Source organism: Thamnophis sirtalis, unplaced genomic scaffold (assembly GCF_051295495.1).
Source record: "Thamnophis sirtalis isolate CommonGarterSnake01/CBP01778 unplaced genomic scaffold, rThaSir2_p1.2 scaffold_4, whole genome shotgun sequence".
In the NCBI taxonomy this organism is placed as follows: domain Eukaryota; kingdom Metazoa; phylum Chordata; class Lepidosauria; order Squamata; family Natricidae; genus Thamnophis; species Thamnophis sirtalis.
This window is the reverse complement of record NW_028261384.1, coordinates 23,864,251-23,887,998: the sequence shown is the minus strand read 5'-3', so window position 1 is coordinate 23,887,998 and position 23,748 is coordinate 23,864,251. Positions and strand designations below refer to the sequence as shown.

Below are 23,748 nucleotides of genomic sequence, written 5' to 3'. Positions count from 1 at the left end.
TATTCTGTATCAATAAATAAATTTAGCAATTAAATAATAGAATTCAGCAATAATAGAATTCAGAGGGTATACGATACCATCTAGAGCAGGAATGTCAAACTTTATTTCATTGAGGGCCGCATCAGAGTTGTGTTTGACCTTGGGCAGGGGGGCCTGGCCAGGGTGTGCCAGGCCAACTCAATGTCACTCATGTGAGGTGGTGGCCTGAGCTCTCTGCCAGCAAAAACAGGCTCCCAAACTCTATTTTCTACTGTAATGGCCTCCTGCAACCCTCTGCCAGCGAAAACAGAGCTCGTGAAGGCAGCCCACAGCCCTCCCGAGGTCCGTTTTCGCTGGCAGAGGCACCGTGGGCTGATCTTTTGCTGTTTCCAGGGCGGCCCTGCAGGCCAGATCTAAATACTCTGTGAGCCAAATACAGCCCTTTGGCCTTGAGTTTGACACCCCTGGTCTAGCAGTATAATTCCTTTTTCTTAGGATTCATCTTCAGTTTTGTTTGATCTTATTCAGGATCCCATAACCTCTAGGTGCTGATGAAAACTTTAACTGTATCTCCAGTCCTGCCTGGAGTGTAGAATGTCTATATTTGCTGACTGTACACCATCAGCATATTAATCATACCTCACTCCAGATAAATTTTAATATGTACATGAGCACACAAATTAAATTATTAAAATGTAGAGCAGAGAGAATGGTCACCTATAAGATTCAACAAAGGACTCCTCATTAAGCTCACTTCTCCTTCCTAGCTAATTACATTCATCCTTTTAGGAAGAAGGACTACAGAAATCATTATAATACAACACTACCAATCTACAATGTTCACAACATTTTACTTATAATATGTGTGGTGTATGCAAGCATAAATATTATAAAACCTTACGTGTTCAACATTTTCACAGCATTTTAATTCAATACTTAACAAATAAAGAATTCATTTTATTTCCACCATTCAACATAATACTATCATTGTCATACAAATATCTAAAACATTCCTTCTAAGATTACTTCATTTCTATTTTATATCATTTGGTCACTTTGAATTCTGATCAGTCTTGGAAGCTTCATGTTTAGCTATTTCCTTTGCAGAGACTCATATATTTGGAAAGAATGTTACAAATCATCTAGTTCAGGGGTCCCCAAACCCCGAGCCGCAGGCCATTACTGGATTCAGTAATGAACCAGGTTCAGAACCAGGTCGCACGAGCAATGGGCTGACACGCACGCATGCAGCTCAACTTGTGTAAGTGGCAGGCCAGTGCACATGTATTTGCACAGCTAGACTTGCATGAGCAACAGGATGGTTTCCCTCTTCCCCTGCCAAGCTGTGAAGGTTGGGGACCGCTGATCTAGTTCATCCTTGTGTTTGGTTTAGGTTGCACTGGAGCATCTCTGATAGATAACCATCCAAACTCTGAAGTCATTTATCTAGGGCAAATTCATAATATCATATGGCAACCCTTTCCGGTATCTAATCTGAACCTCCTTAATAGTTATTATAGTCCTTTAATTCTTTGATTGTTTCCTCTTGTGACAGCAATTCATATTTGAGGAGTATTGTTCTGTCCCCTTTATTTTTTCTGTAGGTGAAGGATACTAACATTCTTTTGTTGATCCTCATAGTTTGGTTTCAAAAACTTTAACTTTCCTAGTAGCTTTCCTCTGAATGTACTTCTATTTGTCACTATCCATTTTGAATTATGGTACCAAAAAATAAACAGATACTCCAAATAAGTAGGGCAAAGTCATCAAGCACAGGGAAAAGTGGAACTGTTACTTCCTTTGATTTAGACTGTGTTCGTGTTAATGTACCTCAAGTTAATATTTGTCTTATTAGCTGTACCACACTGCTGGCTCATCTTTAATTCGTGGAAATAGATTACTCATTAGTTTATATGAAAGCATGAATGAAGTAAATCTTCTTTGTATTTCAATGTTTTTATTAAGGTGGTTGTAACCATGAGTATAGAATTTGCTCAGAAAACAGAACGGACGAGAATTGCTAATCTAAAGGAAGAGGAAATTTCACTGATGAAACCAACAGAAACTCAGCTGCAGAATAATTCTTATAGAAAGGAATATCCAGAAAAATTAATTTGTCACATAAATGAGAAGACATGCACTAAGCCTGAAAAAGTGTGTGATAAAATGTTATCACTCGAAGGACAATTTGAATTTGATGCTAAACAAGCTACACTACATGAAGTGCAACAGTTTAATCCCAAGATTTCAACATACTCTTCCTCCCATGATGAAGAATTTATTGAAAAGATGCCTATGGTAAATAAAATTTAAGAATATAGTTAATTTTTTGATATTCTCTTTTATTTTTACCTGTGCATAATAGCAAAAGGCTTGTCAGCATGTTTGTTGCATTACAATATCAGATTTCTGTAGAACAGTTCTTAAAAATTCCCTTCTGGATTTTTCCTGCCATTTTTAGCATCTCAGTTAAACAAACTGGAATTCTGTTTCTTTGGTTTGCACATTGTTACATCCAGAATAATTCTGATACATGCAGAAGAATTGAGGTTTCTGGCATGTTATAACAAACCAGAATCATAAGTCAAGAAGTTAAAAGAAGAAGAATTCAGGAAATCTATTCTCATATAACATTAAATAAATTTAAGGCCAGTTTCCTAATTTAGGTCCTTCTGTTGGCAGAAACTGATATATTTCATTATTGAATCTTAGCAATCATTTAGATAAAACAAAATTCTTGGTATATTTTCAATCCTCCATGTGGTTTTCTTGGTGAAAATACAGAAGTGGTTTGCCATTATGTTCTCCTCAGTAGGAGTTAATGCTGTTCTATTGTCACTAAAATGATGTAATTCTGCTATTTTCCTGTGTCATAGCTGTCTAGTACAAGTGCCTGTAGCAGGAAGTACCTTGGGTGACTCTGTTCAGAATATATACTCTGAGCACACACTCCTGATATTCTTCACTTATCCTTCCCAGAAATATTCCCATTATAATGAGGCATTATAACATTATATTTGAGGAAGGGGGGAAATGGATAAATTTTTAGCAGCAGTCCTTTATAATTTTGCATAAAACAAAGTTTGAGTCCTAAGAGAAAAACCTTGTTATAAATTCTTAAAATTGAATTAATTCAGTGTTTCTAAATAAGTATATAGACAAATTCCATCTAACACTAAGCTTTAAAAATATAATAAGAATCCATGCACAATCACTAATTCCTGTGGGTATGTTTTTTTAGAAATAAGTCACTTGCTCCTTAGTTACTATGTTTAGAATTTCAATATAAAGCAAATGCTGAGGTCAGCTTTTTAAATTAAATTAGGGAAAAGTTATATTTATAATTTTATTTGGACTGAAGAGTTGAAATTAAAATATAATAGAATGATTCCTAATAAACAAAACATTGAAACGGGCCAATACAAAACTTAGAACTCTGTTTCCTACCTATAGTCAAAATATAGTGAAGAAGATTTATCTTTCTAGTCTCTTTTATAGGTAGTCCTCAAGTTTTGATTGTAATGGAGCCTTCCCAATTAGGGCCAGAAGTGAGACAAAATATTAAATGAACTGCCTCAAGTAATGACCATCCATCCCTGCTACCCTATTACACATGTTAAATGAATGTTTGGGTTGTTAAGTGAAGCATTGGTTGCTTTGGGGTAGAGGGGATCCTATTGGCCTAGTGCAAACATAGGCCTCTGAAGGCTTTCCCTACCTCCCTGAGATAAACCATACTCCATTTCCTGTCCCTTGCGGTCTCACATGCTCCTCCCAACTTCTGTTAATGTTTATCCATTACCTTATACAAGGTAAGCTCTGGAAGCTCTGAGAGCAGCCCTGGACTTCATAGTTGTGGCCCGGAGGTATGTGTCATTTACAGAATGGTTGTAATGAATTATGGCTTCAAAATGGTGCTTGCTTCCAGAAGGGAAGGAGGAATGCATCCTAGAAAAGTCAACCTGGTTTATATTTCTCTGAGACTTGTCCCTGGCACATGCCCCCATAGCCCAGCTGACTCTCTTTCCAGGGAGAAACAATGCAGAAAGAAAACACCGGGCACTGCTCTTTGTTTTGCCAAGATGCCTCTGTCTTTATGGGGCAAAAAAAAAAGAAAAAAAGAATTAGTTCCCTAGTCCTTTGGGGATTTTTGACATGATCAACTGGTCATAGGGAGACTGTAAACCTCTCCTGGCTCTTGCTAGCTTTAGGAAGCTAGCCCCTATGTAAAGGCAGCAGCTTCAGGACAAGCTTCCCAAATTTCCTTGCTTTCTCCCCCAGAAAACCACATTTCTTAAATAAGAAAAACTGAAAAATATTGGGAGAGACAAACTTTGTAGCTTTTTGCCCAGAGGACCTACAGCAAAAATTCAGCCCAGAAGGATTCGCCAATAGCGTAACATGTTCACCAAACAGGGTAGAAAATGGATCCTTGAAAGTTTTTCGCTGGTTGTATGACTGACCTTAGAACCCAGTTAGAACTTGCCTGGTCCTAAAGTCAGTCATAGAAAGAACAAAACGCTGGGTTCTAAAGGCTTAAACTTTTTGAGTTGCATTTTTTTCTTCAGCTCAAGGCAAAAAGCTGCAGAAAGATTTTTTTTTCCTTCCTACCCTCAACTCTGGAGTCAAGGGATAGAGTTTGGTGGACAGAGGTGGGGACTTTAGTTTTAGCACCTAATGATGTCTGGTGGGAGGGGAGAAGAACTTGATGATTGACTATGGGCATATAGCAGCAAAATCTGCCTCTTCCCAAAACCTAGCAAGAGCCAGGAGAGGTTAGCAGTCTCTCAACGGCCAGCTGACAGGTCAGAAAGTTCCAAAATTAGCCACTATTTCCACAAGGAATTGTTTTTTAAAAGATACTTTTTTATTTTCCATTTTCATAACATATAATCACATGTATACTATTACATAGCCAATATCCTATTGTATTAAGTAGTAATTACATCAGTTCCTCTTGCCATCAATGCCCAGAAAGATAAAAACCCATTATTAGCTCTTCTGCTCTCCATACAAGAAATTGTTGAAGTGCTGAAAATGGTGGCTGTTTCCAGGAGGCATGGGGAGCAGACTAAGTGCTTGCAAAGTCCTATCAGGGTGGGAGAGGAAGAATGAGGCAAGGAGTGCTGCTGCATCTTCCTGGTCAATCATAAAGGTGAATGGCTATGGTGATGCTGCAGTCATTGTAAATTTGAAACAAGGTCATATGTAATTTTGGGACAGGGTTCTAACTTTGAATGTTCATTAAGTGACCTGTCATATCTCGGGGACTACTCTGTGTTCCATTCCTTTTCTGAACAATTCTTCCTCTCTCTTATGTTTTATCTATTTATACAGCAAACATATTTCTGCTGAGTATAACAATATAAAATACAGATAGGGGATCTTCCATTTGCCCGTTGGAATTGATTAACATCTTCAGGGCAAACTACTACTAGGATTGCTTATCATAAAATGAAATGACAATTCTTTCGTGGCTAATATTCTATTTTTAACACTTCTAAACAAAAATTACAGATTACAAATGCAGTTTCAACTTCCAGCACTATTCCTTCAACCCAGATGTTGTCTTATGAGAATCGTCTGGAAGAGATGCGTCAAGAGCTTGTTCGTCAGTATCAAGAGCATCAACAGGCAACAGAAATATTAAAACAGAGTCACATGCAGCAAATGGAGAGGCAGAAGGAAAATCAAGAGCTTCTCGTAACAGAGCTTGATAGTCTTAAAATACAATTAGCAGAGGTAATATGAACTGGAACTTCATGTATTTGGCCAAATATTTCATGTATTTGGTCAATTTTCAAGGTTCAATTTGTTTTAAAATCATAAATATAATTGCAATACATTTCATGTGCTGCATTAGCTGTGAGCATGAGACCTATTTCTTGTTGTTATAATATCCCATATATCATTAATTTACCTCCTATTGTTGTATTTAAATAAAGATATACGTCAATGCCAGTGAGTTGGAGTATTTATTATTTTAAATTATTTGGAAAAATCTGAAACCTCATAGAACTATTATATTTTGCTTGTAATTATTTATAAACTTTGATTTTGTTGCATTTGCAGAGTTTCTAATTTGAGATGTCTCATTTTGTTTTTAGAATATTAGTGAAAATGCCACAACAGAAAGAGAACAATTGCTTTTAGATGAACTAGAATCACTAAAGAAGCAATTAATAGCTGGGAGAGAAAAGCAACTCTCTGAGTTAAAAAACAGCAGTACTCAAACACAGGTAAGTGTTAATTTGCTGCTCTGGTATATAAATACAATGGCATTGTGACTATGCAGTGTAGGTCATTTTCAAGTGATTGTCAGATTTACTTAAATGGGTGTTGATCACATAGGAAGGTGGAGTTTAGTTGATTTTCTATTGAAAATAAAGTCTTATTTTAATATTGCTATAGCAACATCTTACAAGGAAGCAAGAAGTTATTTACTTAGCATAACTATTTAATTCTGACAGGCTGTGACTAATGTTCTTTCATTGTCAGAACTAAATGCCCGATAACAGGATAGTTAATTATTATTTAGAACTGCTTAAAACTTGTGAATTATTATTTTTTAAACATCTGCATATCTGCATGAATTAGAACATATGGTGATTGCAATATGACAGGATTTTTGTCTCTTTTTTCTTCTCTCCCATTACCAAAACTTACCCAGAATGAAAGTGTGAATCAAACTGAAAATAAAGAGCATGTTTTAGAAGTTGAAGATGGAGAAGAAAAACATGAACAGATGTCTCTCGACATTCTCTCAAAAGAGAGGTAAGCAGTCAGAAAGGCTAAAAGGTTTAGATTTTTAAATTCAATTTTACTGACATTTCAGTGGAATTAATCCATTCCTATTAATTATTAATGAGATTCCTATTAATAGGAATTAATACATTCCTTTTACCTACTTTTCATCCCTTAATTAAAAGTAAGCAGCTTTTTTAGAGTAGTGAAATTTTTTCCCAAACCATAAATTCAGTTGTGGTGTTTGGGTATATGAATCTTAACTAAGAATGAAATCTGTTTCTAAAACAGAAAATGATATAGAAAATAGAGATAAAATATAGCTAGTAATTGCTTTATCTAATTATTGGATTTATCTGTATAGTAGTCATGGTCACACATTCTGGAATCCGACTTTACAAATTACTAATATCTATATAAAGAAATTATCTGGCACATACTGTAAACAAGCTTGTTCATTTAATTCCGTAAGCTCAACTGATACATATTACATTGCATTGTTATAGTAGTAAATGAGTTCTATTTATTAAATATTTCTAATATATGAATACTTTTGTATTGACTTTTTGGAAAAATAATTTATAATAAATTGCTGTAAAATATCTACTTTGGGAAACCCTTATACTATATTTCTTAGATTCAAGAGAATATTTGATATTTTCTTATCTATGCTCAAATGTAACAGCCATTATTTGTAAGGAAATAAATTTTTATGAGCAATTGGAAATTGTGGGGTAGGATTTAATAAATAGTTCTTGATTTTAGTTTGAGCCAATCGGTAATCATATTTATTACCTGGGGAAGGTATTCTCTGTTTTTTAAAATTCCTGTCTTATTCCAAGTGATTTTATTTAATAGTCCCATGAGTCCTAGTCTTTGTATAAAGACAAACTGTGGGAGTAAACACCATACTGTATTTTAATTGCAACTATATTTATTTTATGAGTTCAGATGTACTTTGCAGAAAGCCAATAATAGGCTGATGAAGATTCTGTTGGATATTGCAAAGACTACTGCAGCTGTAGAAGAAACAATTGGACACCTTGTTGTGAAACTTATAGAGCAATTACCAAAATCTAAGTTCCTTTTTAAAAGTCTTACATGGGAGAGAAGGGCAGAAGGCACCATAAAACCAAGCATCTACGTGGGATATGAGCCAGGTAATTGTATTAATGTTATGTTTTACATCTTTTATGGGAAAAGTATTTATGATATTTAGTATTAATAATTTCAGGCTGAAATGTATTGAGTATCAGGCCCAAGCTCAGAGACAAAATAATTGGATTCAGTTCTTTAGTGGCTTATACCTAATAGGCATAATCTTGCCAAACTGAGACTATAACTGTCGCCTACTAAATATATGGAAAAAAATTCTAGGATGTGGCTATCCTGAACCTTTTCTCTTCTTCCCCATCCAATTTTGGGCTGCACAGACCCTTAATCTGGACCTCTTTTGGGGAAAACTCTTTGTTGCCAAATGTCTCCTTCACTGTTTCTGCAGAGCACATTTCATCACATTGAGAGACCTTAAAATTCAATTTCTCAGTAAATACAGTATGGAAGCTTAACAGTTCTGATCTATAAATAATGTAAATTAATAATTTGTAGCCATTTACAGTTTTTGTATTCTTGAATCCACAATTTGTTTTTAGAGAAGCAAATTTTTTAGATATGCTTGAAAATGTCTAATTGCCCATCAATTAATTAATTAATTAATTAATTAACTAGTAATAATCCATAACTGCATATTAATTGGGCCTTAATTCTGACTGTTATTGTATATCATATATCATCATGGCTTGTTTGTTTCAGTAAGAAATTATATACATTTTTTTTAAAAAAACAGCTGCCTATCAACTGTAATAAATGTGACATTTTTATAATCAATGTCCCTTTGTATCTTACTAATAAAAATATGTTCTTTATCTATTACATAAATTCAATAAATAAATTTTATCCATTTTCTGTGATCATTTAAACTAAAGATATACAAAAGTTTTAAATGGAAACTATTTTGAGATTGAAATGCTCCACTTAGAACTTAAAACAGCTCTTTGAGTTTAACCCAGATTGTTCACTGAAAATGTTGTATACTTGAAATGGGGCAGTACTGAGCTGGCAAGGTCTCTGGTAACATTCAACCACTTACACTGACTTCAGAAAAATGACCTCCAAGAAAGGTGTAATGATGTCTGTGTTACAACAAATAGATACCAGAAATTCAATCTCTCTCAACTTTCATAAATCCCACTGTCAGGATTCCGATGGATGCCCTAATTGAACCATGAGTCTTGAGCAAGCTTTAAAAGAAATCCAAAAGAAATCTGGAGAATTAGATTTTGTAAATAAATTTGGAGAAAGTACATGGAGAAGGATTTAAGGAGTGATTTAGCATTAGATAATACCTTCTAGAGATAGAAAGTTAGTGGTAAGGTAGACTTTAGCAATATATTAAAAGAACTTGAGATGGCTGTATTGTGCAATGACAACAGTCCTGATAAAATTTAACAATGTTCTATTGAAAAAGTACGTCCATCTTTAGAAAATCTACTCCAAATTAACAGTTTATGGGCCAAAGTACAGGTAGGCCTAAACTCACAACCATTCATTTAATAACTGTTCAAAGTTACAACAGCATTGAAAAAAAAGACTTAAACCAGTACTCACATTTGTAACCATTGCAGCCCCCCAGAGTCATGTGATTAAAATCCAAGAATTTGGAAATTTGCATGTATTTACAACAATTGCAATGTCCCAGGGTTATGTGATTGCCATTCATGGTCTTCCCAGACAGTTTCTGACAAACAAAGTCAATGGGAGAAGCTGGATTTAATCCTAGAAACAAAATTGTCTGGTGAAGAATGAGCTTTCAGCTTCGGTGAAACTATCCTGCTCAACATAATGAAGAATGCCAATAAAAGTCATGTTTTTTACTACATGTTTTGTCTGCCATGCTTATTAGGTGCATTATAAATCTATAGAAAAAATGAACAGAATGGTTTTCCTTTGTATAAAACTTAAGACAAAGAAAATGTGCTTAAAAGTAATGTTTTAAAAATATACAAGAACATTTGACAATGCGTTTGGTTTATAAAAAGTGATATTACAACCTGCAAAATCCTTTTCTCTACTTTCAATGTCTTTCTTTAAGGAAATTTTACTCTGTGAAAAGTTTTCAGGAAACTTAAATACCAAGTCCTGGAAATCTATTGTTATTATTCCAATCTACACAGAGAAGAAAAATTCAGTATGTTATTTTAGCTACAAAAAAATAGTGTCAAGAATGTATATTCCAAGGTTAAACCATGGGTATTATGCAGTTTACACTGCAGTGAAGTTCCAGGTTTTACCTTTAATTATAGATATTCATTGCTCTTTGCTTATAGTGTAGAATACCCAATAACTAATTTATCCTTTTATTTGACTGTATTTTTCTGTAGCTCTGCTTACTGTACTCCAGGTTGTTATTTGTCAGAAGCTGAGCAGGGTTTCTTACCTGGTCAGTACTTAAGATGGGTGAACTTCAAATAGCATCAATTGCATCAGTAAGTGGTGTTGATGGCTCAGTAGAGGGTAGAACTTCCCTCAACTAAGTGTTAACAGATGTTTTGGTATAGCATTGACAAACAATATCCTGGATGTCCATTGCAAATGTCCTTTCTACTCTGAGGATATTAAAGCCCTTTCATCTTCTGGCCCTGAAATATTATACATTTCATATTATTCAAAGTGAGAGTGGTTACATCTAATAATTATTAAGCAATGTCCTTTTAAAATACATTGTATTGTAAATTGGCTAATAGAATATGTCAGACATCCTTGAGGAAATTGCACATTGTGCCTAGAAGTTTAATTTCTGCAGGACATGGAAGTGCTTTGAAATCCCGTGCAGATGAAAGGTGCCAAGTGAACATAAATTAAATTCATCCAGTTACTCATTTCATTCATAAAAAACATTGAGTTTTCTTTTCATGGAGTGTTGCAATTAGTATTTTTGTTAGCTTTACAAAGCCAAAAGGAGATATATAACAATAATTATCATTAAGGAAAATATTTCAGACAAGGTATAAGGAGTAATTTAAAATACGGTACCATTCACTTTAAAATATAATCAGAATATTTGGGACTTTTATTGAATCAGGTTTTCAAAAGAAATGACTAAGAGGTCTCTTTTAATTATTCCTTTTAAGGGTTTTGAATTGTACTGAGCCATATTTAAGTACTTTGGTCTGATAAAATTTGTCCTTAGAAGTTTGAAAAAAATCTCTTTTAGGTCAATGAATATAAGCATACATATATTTATTGTGACAATATAATATAAAATGTACTTTCTTTTATATCCTAATGACAGATTAGGTAGTTTAGCTTGCTTTTTGTCAAGCATATTTATGCTTGTTCAAGATGCCTATTTCACTGGAAACAAGTCTTTTTTTTCCCAATTGGTGCTTTAAACAAAAAGCCTCAAAGCAACAGTATGCTTATAGCAGTGACGTACGATGACCTTCATGGCCAGTGAGGCAAGCGCGAAAGCCCCACCGAAGCCCCGCCACAGCGTCTGCCATAGAGCAGGTCCCGGTCCCGCTCTATGGCGGATGCAGCACCAGGACTTTAAAGTCCTGACGCCGGGCCCTGCTGCCACTTTAAAGGTTTTAAAATGGCAGCAGGGCCCCGGCAGCAGGGCTTTAAAGTCCTAGCGCCACATCTGCCATAGAGCGGGTCCCGGTCCCACTCTATGGTGGACGCGGCGCCGGGACTTTAAAGCCCTGCCGCCAGGGCCCTCTCCCGGCTGGGCTCTTCCCTCTCGCTCTTCATCTTGATGAGGTCGCTGCAGCTGCTGGGCGCAGACAGACAGAGGTAGCCAGAGCAGTGCCAAAGTGGTCTGGGCGGGCGAAACAGCGAGTGAGCTCGCTTGCTCGCTGGAAGGCGCAGAGAAGAGCGCAAAGTCCAGCAAACGCAGGAATGCAAAAATGAATGCAAGGAAACCGCCTGGGTCACCGCTCCCTGCCTCACCTGTCTGGAGCTTTAAAGCTTTAAATTCTGGTGGCGGTGCTGGTTTCCCGCCACTTTGGCGTCCCTGAAAGGCAACTCCACATTCTCCCTTTCCTTCGCCCCTCCTCTCTTCAAAGCCCCCCCCCCGCGCAGCAGCTATATTTATGGCTGGCCTGGAAGGCATGCCGGCACTTTAAAGTGCATGCCACCTCGGCCTGCCATACAGCGAAACATGTTCTGGTTTGTTGCCGGGAGGCACGCTGGCACTTTAAAGTGCATTCCGCCGCCCCAGCCATATAGCAAAGCGGCAGCATGCACTTTAAAGTGCCAGCGTGCCTCCCGGCCACAAACCAGGACATGTTTCGCTCTATGGCAGGATGAGGCGGCATGGCTTTAAAAAATAAAAAAATATGCCAGCCCGCGCTCCACCAGAGGCGGGTAAACACACACACACACACACACACACACACACACACACACACACACACACACAATAAAAACAAATTACAATTACTTACATTACAAATAATTTTGAATCCCCCTCTCCCTCCGTCCGATCCACATACCTTTTCCAGTTGTGGATTTCAACTCTCCTCTTGTCCGCCCGCCATGATGAAAATGTAAAAAATTAAATAAAAAAACAACTTACTTAGGCAAGGCTGCCAAGGCATGATTTGCTGCTCCCAGATCAGGAGGCGGGAGAATCACGTGCCTCCTTTGCATACGGAATTTTTCACCTTTTAACCCTTGCTTAACTCTTAAAAGGCGAAAAATTCCTTATGCAAAGGAGGCCCATAGTTCTCTCGCCTCCCCCTACAGTTAGCACTAAGCAGACTCAGAGTCACTGTGACTCTGGAGTCTGGCAGCAACTACCTTAGCCTTTTTAATAATTTTAAAAATTCTTTTCCTCATGACTGCACGTCTCTGGCTTATAGTATGTTATATATATAGAAGAGCCATGGTGGCTCAGTGGTTAGAATGCAGGCTACTTCTGCTGGCTGCCAGGAGTTTGGCAGTTCAATTCTTATTGGCTCAAGGTTAACTCAGCCTTCCATCCTTCCAGGATTGGTAAAATGAGGACCAAGATTATTGGGGGCAGTATGCTGATTCTGTAAACTTCTCAGAGAGAACTTAAAAGCACTGTGAAGCGGTACATAGGTGCTATTGCTTTTTTTTTAAATTAAGATTGATAAAAGCTAATAAAAAAGATAAAGGCAGAGATAGCAGGTTAACTCCTTAAAATGCATTTTTATATTAACTGTTAATTCTCTCTGCTATAAATCTAAGAGTTGACTTGAATTTCCAGATCAAAATGAGATAGGACAAAAATTGGCATTTTAAAACTCCTCCGAAAACATCTCAGAATAAAGATTTTCATATTTAAGGCAACAGGTTTTCCATTCGCAGTGGATTGTTCTGAAAAATGTTGGGCTAGAAATGTTTTGGAATGAAACATTTTTGCAAATCCCTGCCCACTTGAAAAATTCAACTGCAGTCGTATTTGTATAAAATACGATTTCACGCTGAAATTATGTTCATGTTGCTGGTTCTGATAATATATTTACATATATTTTTGTATATAATAACTAACCATTTATATTACTCTGCAAACACAATTTATAACTTGCTATTCATATTTATTTGAAAGTCTAATTGTAGTCATAAATAGATATGCATGAGATTTAACCTTGTTTCTATATTCACAAATATCAAGACACTTTAGATGGATTTAGAAAGTTCTCTAGAGCATTTTTTGGTGGATGAAAATAATCGGCAAAAGAAAGATGTTTAATCCATAAAGATTCATGCTAAGAAAAGGAAGATAGAATCATGTATCTTTCATTAATAGGGTCAAACATCTTCAATGATCAGATTATTTTCATTTCACATAAATACAAATTGAATTCTTTGCTTTCCATTAATGATATTAATAATCTATTTTCAATTATTGAATTAAAACATAGAATAATTTTTAGTGGTAGAATTTTAGTGTTTTCTCAAAATGGAATTTGAATGTAATCAGATGATCTTTGTGCTGGCAATGTGCATAGCTTATACTAGACAACTGTAACCCCTAAATAGAAGGTAATGATTGAAATATAATGCTATAGGTAAATAGATAGATTTAATCAATTAGATTAGTTTTCATAATGTGCTGATATTCAAATATTTTTCTTCAGTTAATATCTCCTTTTCTACTTGCTGTCTGCTTTGTAATTAACTGACTTCATTTGTGTAATTTTATTGCAAGTTGTAATTTATTTTATTGCTTGATGTTCTTCATTCTCAGTGGAAATATTTCTGTTTATTAAATTGTTTATTTGATCATATTCATTAACTTGTGTAAGAAAGATCCTTCTAGAAACAAAAAAAAAGCAACAAGAGGGACATTGTTTTTTCTTTTATTTTTTTTGTTATACAGAAAGGCCATCATCTCAGTATATTGGCAATGATCTTGAAAGTCAAGACAAAACCATGTGGTCAGAAATCACAGATGAAGAGTTTGAACTCACCCAGTTCCTTGGCATGGAAATAGATGCAAAAAATGAAGAGCTAATTCTAAATATCAATCGCCGAATTCAAACAGCATTTGAACTACTTCTTCAAACAATAAATGAAACTGCTAATGAGGTAACATTGTTTAATTATAATCTTGAAAAAATGTCTGTGGAAAAGAAAAAAATTAAATTTCTTAATTTCCTTAATTTCTTTTTTTTAATCATTTTCTTTTTTTTATTTTCAAAACAAACATACAACTCCTCCTTCTTTACATATTGTAGAAAGTGTATCAGCTGGTTACAAAAGGCTTTTGTGCATCTCTTCCACTGTCATCAAATATAATTCATATTAATTCAAATATCTTAACTCAAATATTTACTATATTAACATCATCATACCTCCACTTTTATTTGACTATAGTTATTTAAACATCCTTCATCCTTAAATATACTAAGATTCAATACATAATCACATGCTGGCATTTCATTTACTTATTTGTAAAATTCTCCATTTACATTAAAATCCTCAAATCCTGTTTTAGCTAAACATCCATAATATTTAATACCAAAATTTTCTAATCCTCCATGTATATAATTTATTATCATTATCCTTTATTTATTTAACTATATCCTATATCATAACATTTCCCCCCTATCAGTTAAAACTTAACAGTATCTAGTTTTGTTTTTTATTATAATTATTATTGTTATTAATAATATTTATATATAGTCCAAAAATATTTCCAACCTTCCCTTCTCATATCCAATTATTACTTATCATAACAGCTCAACATTGTATACATTACTATCATTATCAATTTTTATTTAACTATACCTATTACCACTAGATTTAACTAAGTTTAGCTAATTTTGAATTATACTCTTCCATCTATCAACCTGTATCTCTCCAATAACAAAACAATCTTATATCTACTGCCATTAGTGGATACAATTCTCCAAACATCTTTTTAAACAAGTTTGTACGAAATGATCTTTGCACCTTCTTGTTTGTAGTATCTTTCATATAATGTTGACGCCTTCCTTTTGTTTCCTTTATCAGCTTGTCTTTAATTCTCAGCAGTGTTATCAAATATTTTGCAAATAATATTTCATAGTCCATAAGTTCTTTAATGCTTTCTTCTCCTTCTATGTCCTGTCCTTTGAAATAAATTTTGTCTCCATTTAATTCCTCTTCAAATATTCTATTCTTTCCTCCCTCAGAAATAAACCAATTCCCACGAATATCAATAAGCTCAAATTCTTTATATCCGTCTTCCGTTTCAATTTTTTGAATTTCCATCTTCTTATTTTGTATTTGATGAACATCCTCAGTTTTTTCATCACAATTTGTTGCCAAATAGACCAAATAATCCAATTTTCTTTTAATTCTTTCCTCTGTATCAGACACCCTCTTCAAAGCTGAAAGTATCGCTTGGAGAGAGGCTTGAAGAGACACCATGTTTATACGCAGTTGTATTTTTTCTTAAAAGCTCAGCAAAACTGAAACACTCGCCAGTGAAAGCAAAACTACAAAGGAACAGCTGTACAATCTTATCAGATCTTAAGCCAGAACAGCCAAGCAATAAAAGTGTTAAGATGTAAACAGACAATTTATAGCTTACAGAGAGTCAGAAGAAATGTTAGAATAATCCATCCATTTGAAAAGGTTTACTTAGAATCAATCCATGTAAATAACATTTAAAAAGTAAGATAACCACTGTCCAGAACCATTACAAATATCAAAATCGCTGCTAAGTTCTTCTATTCTTTGACTTAAGTTAGTTTTAAAAAACTTTAGGCAGTCCGTTTTTGTTTTTTTTCTCTCACCAGCTTAGCCCTTCTTCCATATTGCCCTGATTTTGTCAACCTTGAAAGACTGGAATTTTTACTGCCAGCAGAAGACTTTAGACCCGCTTTTCTCAGAGATTTTGCAATATCCCCGAGATCAGCAACATGTGATCTTTCTGTTCACCATCTCTTCGGGATGATTTAGGTCCATTGGAACCCTCCAGCAATAAAAGTATCGAGTGTGATCTCAGAGTTTTGAGATCGCACGTCGTCTCGTCACGGCATCCAGGCTCCGCCCTCCAATTTCCATAATCTCTTTAGTTTCCTTTAAAAAAAAGAATTTCTGAGTGTATTTTTTTGCACAGACTTTTTATTATGATTACAAGTTAGTTTATTTTAACCCCATATTGTGACATCATGATGTTAAATATTAATTAAATATTATTTCAATCAATGTTTATATAGAATCAAAGCTGCATTTCTTTTTCAGATATTTTATTTATAATGTATTTCCATTTAAAAAGTTGAAACATAAGTTTGAAAGGCCTTTTGTCAGGCTATTAGTATGTTTCAAGGTGCTTGTTCAGTTGGAAAAGATAGTTTCCAAAAAGCTGGAATGTATAGAAACACAAATGTAGTATCTACAACAAGATAAATTATCTGATTTTTTTTAAAAAGAACCTGTTGCAATTGCTGCTGAGATTCTAGGAAAAAGCACAACTACTTCAAAACTTATAGACCCATATTGTGGTAAATGCTCTCATTATTCCAAAGCATTTTCTATAAAATACTGAAATGTTTTTATTCTCCTTACTTCTCATCAGCAACTTGATGTTTAGAATAATAATAGAAAAGGCACGTTTCAAGATACAATCCAAAATTTCTGTACTAAATATATTTTCCTCTTGTTGAGCAGGATAGCATTTATAATTGAAAAGAAAATGTTGTTTGAAAAGAGTGATGAACCTATAATAAAGATAATTTTTAAAATGGCTATTATTTAAGTTTGAAGCAAAAAAATGTTCTCTCTGAAATATACATACATATATACATACATACATACATACATACATACAAATACATACATACATACATACACACACACACACACATACACATACACATACACATACACATACACATATATATTTGCAGTAATTACAGTGGACCTCCCTTTTCCTCCCACTACTCCCCAAAATTATTATGGTCAGGAACACTTTTTAACTTTATAAGCACAACTATGTTCCAAGAAAACTATATTATCTCTATCAAGTTCCATTCTGACAATTCAGTATCTTAACATCTGTACTGTCTTTCAAGTCAGCAAGCAAAGATTGTCAGTCAAAGGTTGACCATTAATGTCATATTTTGTGATTCCTTTATCACAAGATGTACTATGTAATGATTATTTTGCTGTTTATCTTCTACTATGTCACAAATTCCAAAGGAAATATTATATGGATAATGTGTTATGACAGAAAAATTCTAAAAACAGATCAAATTTATAGCGAGTAACTCATTTACTTTCTACAAGCAACAATTTTGCTAGATGCACAAAACTCACATGAATAAATAAACTTTGTAGGGTCTGTTTAGAATCTATTGAATCTATATATCTGTGCAGTGCAAGAATCCAGATTCAAAGTATCTCAGATGGCTGTCTGATCTCTGCTTAAACATAATGAGTGAAGTCTACCATCTCTCTTGGAATTTGTTTCATGTTGAATTGCCCTTATTGTTACGTTAAGTTGGAATCAATAATGTCAGTGCATTATTCCTTATCTGGCATTCTGCAATGATAAGCAATAGATTTAGATATTGAGGAGTACTGCTACCTCTTCAGTCTTCTCTTTATTAATTTGTGTCAATTTTAGTTTAAATTAAGTAAAATTAAATTATTTTAAGTATGACATACTAAGTAGAAACTATTTATTTACTGGGTGTGACTTTTTAAAAAAGCAATTAAGAAATGAATCGGGCAGTCATAAAACTTTTTAATTCTTTCAAACATTCATTTATGAACTCTGACCTGGCTTTTGAATCTTGCTGAACAAGGTTGGATGTGGGTGTGTTAATTCAAATTCCAAATCCCTGTGTACCTGCTGTAATGTAATTTAGCCACTCCTATATTACTGTTCTGACCTTTTCCTCCCATTGAGACACAGCTTTTGCTTTGTACAGAGAAGCTTATCTGATTTCAGAGCTGCTTTTTCTACACTTAAGGAAAAAAAAGATTAAATAGTGTCTTAATTTAGTATGTTATTGTCTTACTTCAGTGGCGTATTGACAGGTGCTGCAGGATATTTTTTTTATGGTCTGGCTGCAAATATACCATAATACCAATTATGAAGATAATCTTTTGTGTTGATGAATGATTTATTTGGTTTTCCTTTTATTTAATGAGAGGAAATGTCAGTTCTGTGAGGTCTGCAAACATTTTTTTTTTTTTCAACTGGAACTTCCTAGTGTTTTTGGATTGCTCACCTGAGTGTGAATTTATAATTCCTTGCTCTCTGCAACAGACAGATAGTTATTCAACTACATTGTGAATTCACTCAGAACAGTTAAAGCTATTTAATCAAGTGAAGTTATTTCATGAAAAAGAACTGCACGAAATGGATTCCTACCGTGCATACTGGGAATCAAATATCTATAGTAGTCTAAGGTCTGAAAAAATTCAAGAAGAAAATACTTTAGAAGTCGAATCTCGTGTGCCTTTACCTTTTCCTTTTCCTTTTACTGACCAATTGGATGATAATAATTCTGTGGTTCTCAATACATCACTTTTTTATGTAAAGCAGAAGAAAAATGGACATAGATTAAGAATTGTTTCAAAAATTTCTTTGCCTATACCCCCTTATTCAGTAAGTATGACAAAATAGATAATTTTTTTCTTTACTTCTACATGATTACTGTAAATGTGTGTTATCTAACAATATTTTTATGTCTGGTATAATTTTGCAGAAGTACCTAATCAGATTTCTTTCAAATTGTTGATTTATTCATTGTAAAGAATTCCTGATATAATATCTTCTAGAAAGCTACTAATTTTAGTGCTGGCCACTTTAACTCTTTTATATAAGCTTCATGTAACTGAATTGAAGCTAATTAAACTAATAATGTAACTACCACAATTAATTTTAAAGATTCAATATATAGAAGTTTAGGAATGCAAAAGAACATTTCTACAATACAGTATTATTATAATTGACAATGGAAAATCTATTAAAAAGTGAGGATCAATGCATATTGACCATTTTTAACTGGTGAATGTAGATTTTAAATATTTATATTTACATATTATACATTTACATTCTTAGTATATAGTACTTTAAGTGTATTAGTACACTTCTTAATAATAATGTAAACTTTCATTTTACCTATTTGAATTGAAGAAAATAAATTCATCATTGTTTAATGTGTACTTTAGCATGTGTTTTAATGATGTCGGTGCATCTACCTAAATTGAATTTAAAATTTGTAAATTCTAAAAATTTAAATTGTTTTTAAATAAATTATATAAAAATAAGCCAGTCTTTAGTTTGATTTCTGAAATACTGTGCTGACAGTGATGAGCTGAAACCAGTAACTGTATATTATAAAGGGAAAATGTAACTACCAGTTTTACTGATTTCAATTTAAGTACAGATCTTAGGAATTTGTTTCATGTATTTAGATCATGTCTTCATTGTTAACATGTAGTATTAATTATTATTTAAATATTGATTGACAGTCACTATATTAATATTTCTCTTGGATAAATTCCCAGAGTTTATTCAAGACATATCTGGTAGTCTGTTAGTCACAAATGTTGAATGATATAGGTATTCATCATTAACTATACTAAGAAAAACATAGGTGTGCTGTTTTATTTCTGAAAGTAACTAAATGTATGTTCTGTCATTTTGTAATTTGAGTAGCAGGGGAAATGCCTGTAGTTTCACATTCTTGCTAGATTCATCTGCTCATCAGATGTAAAGAAAAGGATCACATTTTTAAGGAGGTTGATATATATTAATCTAACAAATATTATAGATAACTGAGTTTAGAGAGGCAGAATTTTAGACATTTGCAGGAAGTGAACTATTGATCTTTGATATATGGTTTAAGAAATAAAGATATTACACCATTTTATGACATCATTTTAAGACTATTAATTAAATAGATCAAGTTCAAAACAGTGAGTGGAAAATATAGACTATGAATAATAATGATTCAAAGAAGTTTTAGAAATGCACTGATCATAAGTTTTTTTAATTAAGATTAATTAATCAAAGTTGTTAAATAATTGAGTGCTTACAAGTCTACGTATAGTATTCTCTGATCAGTGAAAAAGGCACAAAACTATCAAAATGTGGATTAATTTGGGACCTGAAATTAATTTGAACAATTCAGGTCATCAATTTAATAAAAAATACTATGGGTAGTATATGCTGAAGTTTATATTAATAACTCAAGTTTTTGTTTTTAGTGTAAACTGGATAGGCTCAAGATCCGGTACTTTACGGATACGGTCATATGGCAAAGTTATTCATTGTACAAATATTTGTTTATCTTGTTATCCATAATGTATGACAGCAATAAACTTCTCATTTCAAGTAAATTTCCCAAACTTGACATTGTTCTTATATAGGACTTTTAAAAATGTACATTAAATATTGCAACATTTAAATTATGTTTTAGCTTGAACATGCAAAAGCTACACAAACAGAATTGATGCAAGAATCCTTTAAATGGGAACATGAAGCTACTGAATTAACCAAATGTCAGGAAGAATTGCAAGAAAGGTTTGATGAAGAGGTCAGAGCTAGAGAGCAGATAGCACGGGAACTTAGCACAGCAGAGTGTAAGTAATTGATTTGTTTGTAATATAGTTCTTTAAATAATTATACATTGTTAGTTCTCCCTAATCCAAAATTATAAAGTAGATACTTTAATTATATACATTTTCAGGCAGTTATAGATAGTTTATGCTTTTTTTACAGTTGAAAATAGGAGATTACAAATGAGTAGAAAATTGATTCAATCACAAAGAAATAAAAGCAACCATCATTCAAGAGAGAATATATATAGACATGATAATAGGATATTATAAAGAGGAAATAGGGGATGTCAGTTCATAAGTTGTAATTTTTTAGCATACTGTACCCTAATAAAAGTTCTAGATTTATTAGATCAGCATATTTACGTATTTAAATGTTTATTCCTGACTATCTCACAAAATGTGACCCTGGATAATTAACATGGATTGAAAACAACTTAAGATGAATAAATTATAAGAAAGCCACAAAACACAATATCACAATATTGTGCCACAATATGTGGCACAAAACATAATATACTATGGCACAATTCACAATATCCTATGACACAAATACCAAAAATACAAACTCTTAAACCAGTTTTCCAGATACGTTCATCCAACATGCTATTTCAATGATCAGGGAAAAACTGAATTTATAAAGTCTTATAAAGATCAGCAGGGTATATCTAACTGAATCTTCGGAACAGTATGCTGTTCCAAAAGACTGATACAGAAATGCTTCCTGGCTTCCATTATTTTGCATTGGAAGAGCCATGGTGGCACAGTGGTTATAGTGCAGTACTGCAGTCTTACTTCTGCTGATCACCAGCTGCCAGCAGTTTGGCAGTTCGGATCTCACCAACTTAGGGTTGACTCAGCTTTGCATCCTTTCGAGGTTGGTAAAATGAGGACCCAGATTGTTGGGGGTAATATGCTGACTCTGCAAATCACTTAGAAAGGGCTGTAAAGCACTGTGAAGGTGGTATATAAGTCTAAGTGCTATTGCTATTGCACCATGAACCACTTGAGAGAAAATAACCACCTTCAGTTGCAGCCAGAAATCTATAGGAAGTCAGTGCTAATATGAGTGTACTATGGTAATACCCATAAAACCCACACTGGCAAATTCTGGGTCCATTGTAACTCCCAAATAATTGTCAAGAGCAGTACTCCGTAGAGCATACTGCACATTGCAAGCAGAAAGAAATCCAATATATAAGTGACCATTAGCATGTAACTCAGTATATGACTTAGATTTTTAACCTTTATAATGCATTTCTTTGACATATAATATACTATTGCTGATTGGATGTTTCTTTTTAAGAACCATTTAGGGTAACAAATGCATTTAAGTTTTTGCATTGGCTTATTTTCTTTAACTATTTTTCAAACAATAGTTAAATATAAACAGACACATATCGTTTATGTTTTCAAATACAACTTCATTTCTTAGCTAGCTACTCTCCAAAATGTCCATGATCCCAACTTTTTGAATGCATCAATATTTTTAAAAATTTGAATGACAAATGATCAGTGCCTTGAATGGGGATATAGTAATTTCTAAGGCTGATCTTCATAGATTCACTCTTAAAACAACATGTATTATTATTTACTAGATTCAGATTAATATATTACATTGTTATTTTATAATATAAAATGCAATATACAATATTTTCATAGATAAGTTTATATCCTTTATTACCATCTTGATCAACAGCATGGTAAAATATATGTAATCTTCTGATATATATTCTTATTGCAAAGTTTCCCCCGAAAACTTTGCCCTTCTGCTGCATATGGATATCTATATATGTGTATTATTCATTATAATGACTAGCTTTCTAAAGTATATACACATATTTTACTACATAATACACTGGGGAATTTTACCATATTAATTGTGGGGCATTTGGTGCAAATCCTCATAAACATACACACACATTCTGTAATTTAATTCTTGGAGGATCTTTTTGGTGAAAAACAAAATCTACTTGATACTAACAAAACCTCCTAAGAAAGAGTTTAACACTGAAGTGTTTATTCAACTATGAAGTAATAAATTTAACATGTGAAGATTTCTTGAAGTACTGCCTGATATTATTGCATATACGTAATCTGGGAATTTTTAATCAGTAAGCGCCATGCTGGGAACATTAAGTAGTGGATATTTTGACATAATTCAACACTGATAATATTGATCTGTGCAAGAGAACATATAATTGTTTAATTATTCATCCACAACTTAATATATTTAGTATAAACATACTAATATTTATTATTGCTTTTTGAGATATTACCTAGCTGATAATCAAGTTATATTTGCAATAAATAATAGTTTGAAATTCAGTCATTTAATACAAATGTGCATGTGTCATTATTGACTTTTTTAGATTTTGAACTATTAAAAAATGAAACTGAACAATAAACCCCACTTAGATTTTATGAAAGAGTACAGATCATTATTTCCAAGAAATATTTTCAGAAATGAACAATTTATATGTTAAAATCACTTATATTAGCATAAAGAAAAAGTTCTGAACTGAATGGTTAGGCTTGCTTAGTTATATATCTATGAATGTTCTTAGTTACCAGGATATATCAGTTTTATGAGTTACATATTTATTGTAAGAAGTAAAATATGGGGATAACAAAGATCATACTGTAACTTCATAACTGTAACCATTTTTCAGCTATGAAAAAACGTATGTTGACTACAATGTAATCACATCTTTTATATCAGTTCATCTTTCCAATTAAATATTTTCTATCATAATCATTTAACACTATAATATTGTACAATTTGCAATCATCTAGAAATTCTAAATGCATAGATACCACCATATTATATCATATAATACATGTATTGAAGGAACAGCTTATTCATAAATAAGGAAACATACATATTAGACTGTACATATAATGAAAAATAATGGTAACCATGCTTAT

At 33.3% G+C, this 23,748-nt stretch overlaps 1 protein-coding gene across 5 annotated transcripts in view; it reads left to right on the top strand.

Moving 5' to 3' along the window:
• Positions 1–23,748, top strand: part of AKAP9 (A-kinase anchoring protein 9) — a 104,807-nt gene that overhangs the window by 47,378 nt on the left and 33,681 nt on the right. For all 5 annotated transcript variants that reach the window (XM_087712620.1, XM_087712619.1, XM_087712622.1 and 2 more), the window contains exons 14-20: positions 1,945–2,277; positions 5,497–5,721; positions 6,087–6,218; positions 6,650–6,753; positions 7,675–7,883; positions 14,135–14,343; positions 20,682–20,844. In XM_087712620.1, the coding sequence (XP_087568746.1) occupies positions 1,945–2,277; positions 5,497–5,721; positions 6,087–6,218; positions 6,650–6,753; positions 7,675–7,883; positions 14,135–14,343; positions 20,682–20,844 (1,375 nt within the window). The remainder of the gene's footprint in view (positions 1–1,944; positions 2,278–5,496; positions 5,722–6,086; positions 6,219–6,649; positions 6,754–7,674; positions 7,884–14,134; positions 14,344–20,681; positions 20,845–23,748) is intronic.